Source organism: Brassica oleracea, chromosome C8 (assembly GCF_000695525.1).
Source record: "Brassica oleracea var. oleracea cultivar TO1000 chromosome C8, BOL, whole genome shotgun sequence".
NCBI lineage: Eukaryota > Viridiplantae > Streptophyta > Magnoliopsida > Brassicales > Brassicaceae > Brassica > Brassica oleracea.
Genome location: NC_027755.1, coordinates 35,544,999 through 35,546,350, shown reverse-complemented (window position 1 = coordinate 35,546,350; position 1,352 = coordinate 35,544,999). Strand labels below are relative to the sequence as shown.

General features: G+C 30.9%; 1 protein-coding gene across 1 annotated transcript; it reads left to right on the top strand.

Moving 5' to 3' along the window:
- Positions 1–226: 226 nt before the first annotated feature.
- LOC106310385 lies at positions 227–789 on the top strand. Its single transcript, XM_013747620.1, has one exon. The coding sequence runs from the start codon at positions 320–322 to the stop codon at positions 542–544; it is 225 nt and encodes a 74-aa protein (XP_013603074.1). The 5' UTR covers positions 227–319; the 3' UTR covers positions 545–789.
- The last annotated feature ends 563 nt before the right edge of the window (positions 790–1,352 follow it).

Genomic DNA, 1,352 nt, shown 5'->3' with positions numbered 1-1,352 from the left:
TACTGATAAACTTTATATTACAAATATAATTGGAATAGTTTTTTGTAACAAATTTGGAATAGTTTACTTTCAACTATTCTCTATGTCAGATAAATAATCAATTAAAGAAAGGAAAATAAAGAAAGGAAAAAAGGTGAATGAGCATGGAGAAGCATTATGATGACAATGGAATGATAACAAAACGGTCATAAAGCATGAGTCGTTTCTCTATAAATAACGACATTACTCTTCATCATTAGTTCATAACCAAATTCATCTTTACTTATTATTTTCAACACACTTAGTTCTTCTTTGGTTTTAGTATAATTAACATAATAAAATGTCGTCTATTGGAGCAAACTACGCACAACTACAAGTTATGCAGAAGAAGCAGAAGGACAAGATGATGAAGAAGAGACTCGAGAAGGAGAAAGATGGCGGCATAGACGGTGGAGAGGGAGACAGAGTTTCTTCGGCTGCCACTGGAAAGAGTGGTAATAGAATATTTCCGGTCAAGTCTTCTCAATCGACGACTTACAAGGAAGAAGTAGGAAGACACCAGTAATTGTGAGATTTGTCTTCTGTTTAGGAAGACTTGTGTCTCTTCATCTTTTCTTTTATGTCTTTGTGTGTGTTGTGTGAAGTGTGATATAAGTGGTCGCCTTTGTGTCTAGGTTTTAAGTTACGTAATTTGTGCAGGTTTGCTTTGTTGTGTGTTGATGTTGGTAAGTTGCATTAAAAATTATCTGTTGAATGTTGATGTTGGTAAATTGTATTTTTCGTACATGTGTGTTCAACCAACTTGTAGAATATCTATCTGTCGATACTTTCTTTTTTTCCGTTGATGTTCAATCAATCAGCTTTCGATGGCAAAGTTTTGTGGTTAACAATTATTGTTAACAAAAACACTTGTAAAAAAACCATTGTGATCTTAATCTATATCAATTTGTTACAAATATTTTCGAAAATGATTTCATCAGAAGACCTAGAATATTTAGGTATCGACTAAACCTTGTTGTTGGTAAATGGTCCAATAACAATCCCATGTATAAAGTCAAAAGATTCTGATGCACTTAGAGAGTTAAAAACATTCGAGTAGTTAATTATTTTGATTCAATCGATTGATCTAATTCATTTGGTCTAAGCCGTTTTTTTCAGGAATGCTTTGATAAATATGTTAATAGAATTCTTTGATGTAAATTGTATGTATATTTAGAAAGTTCGTCCAAAATGTGTATGACATTTTCATGAATTTGATTTATATGTATACTAAGGAAAATTAGTTTTTTGTTTTTGTTTTTTGTTTTTTTATATTTAGGAAAAAAATATCACCTTTTTAACATCTTTTGAAAATTTACGAAGATGCTAATAGC

Bases quoted from the DNA above. Each gene is read 5' to 3' on its own strand.
- LOC106310385 (XM_013747620.1), top strand. From the start codon at position 320: ATGTCGTCTATTGGAGCAAACTACGCACAACTACAAGTTATGCAGAAG.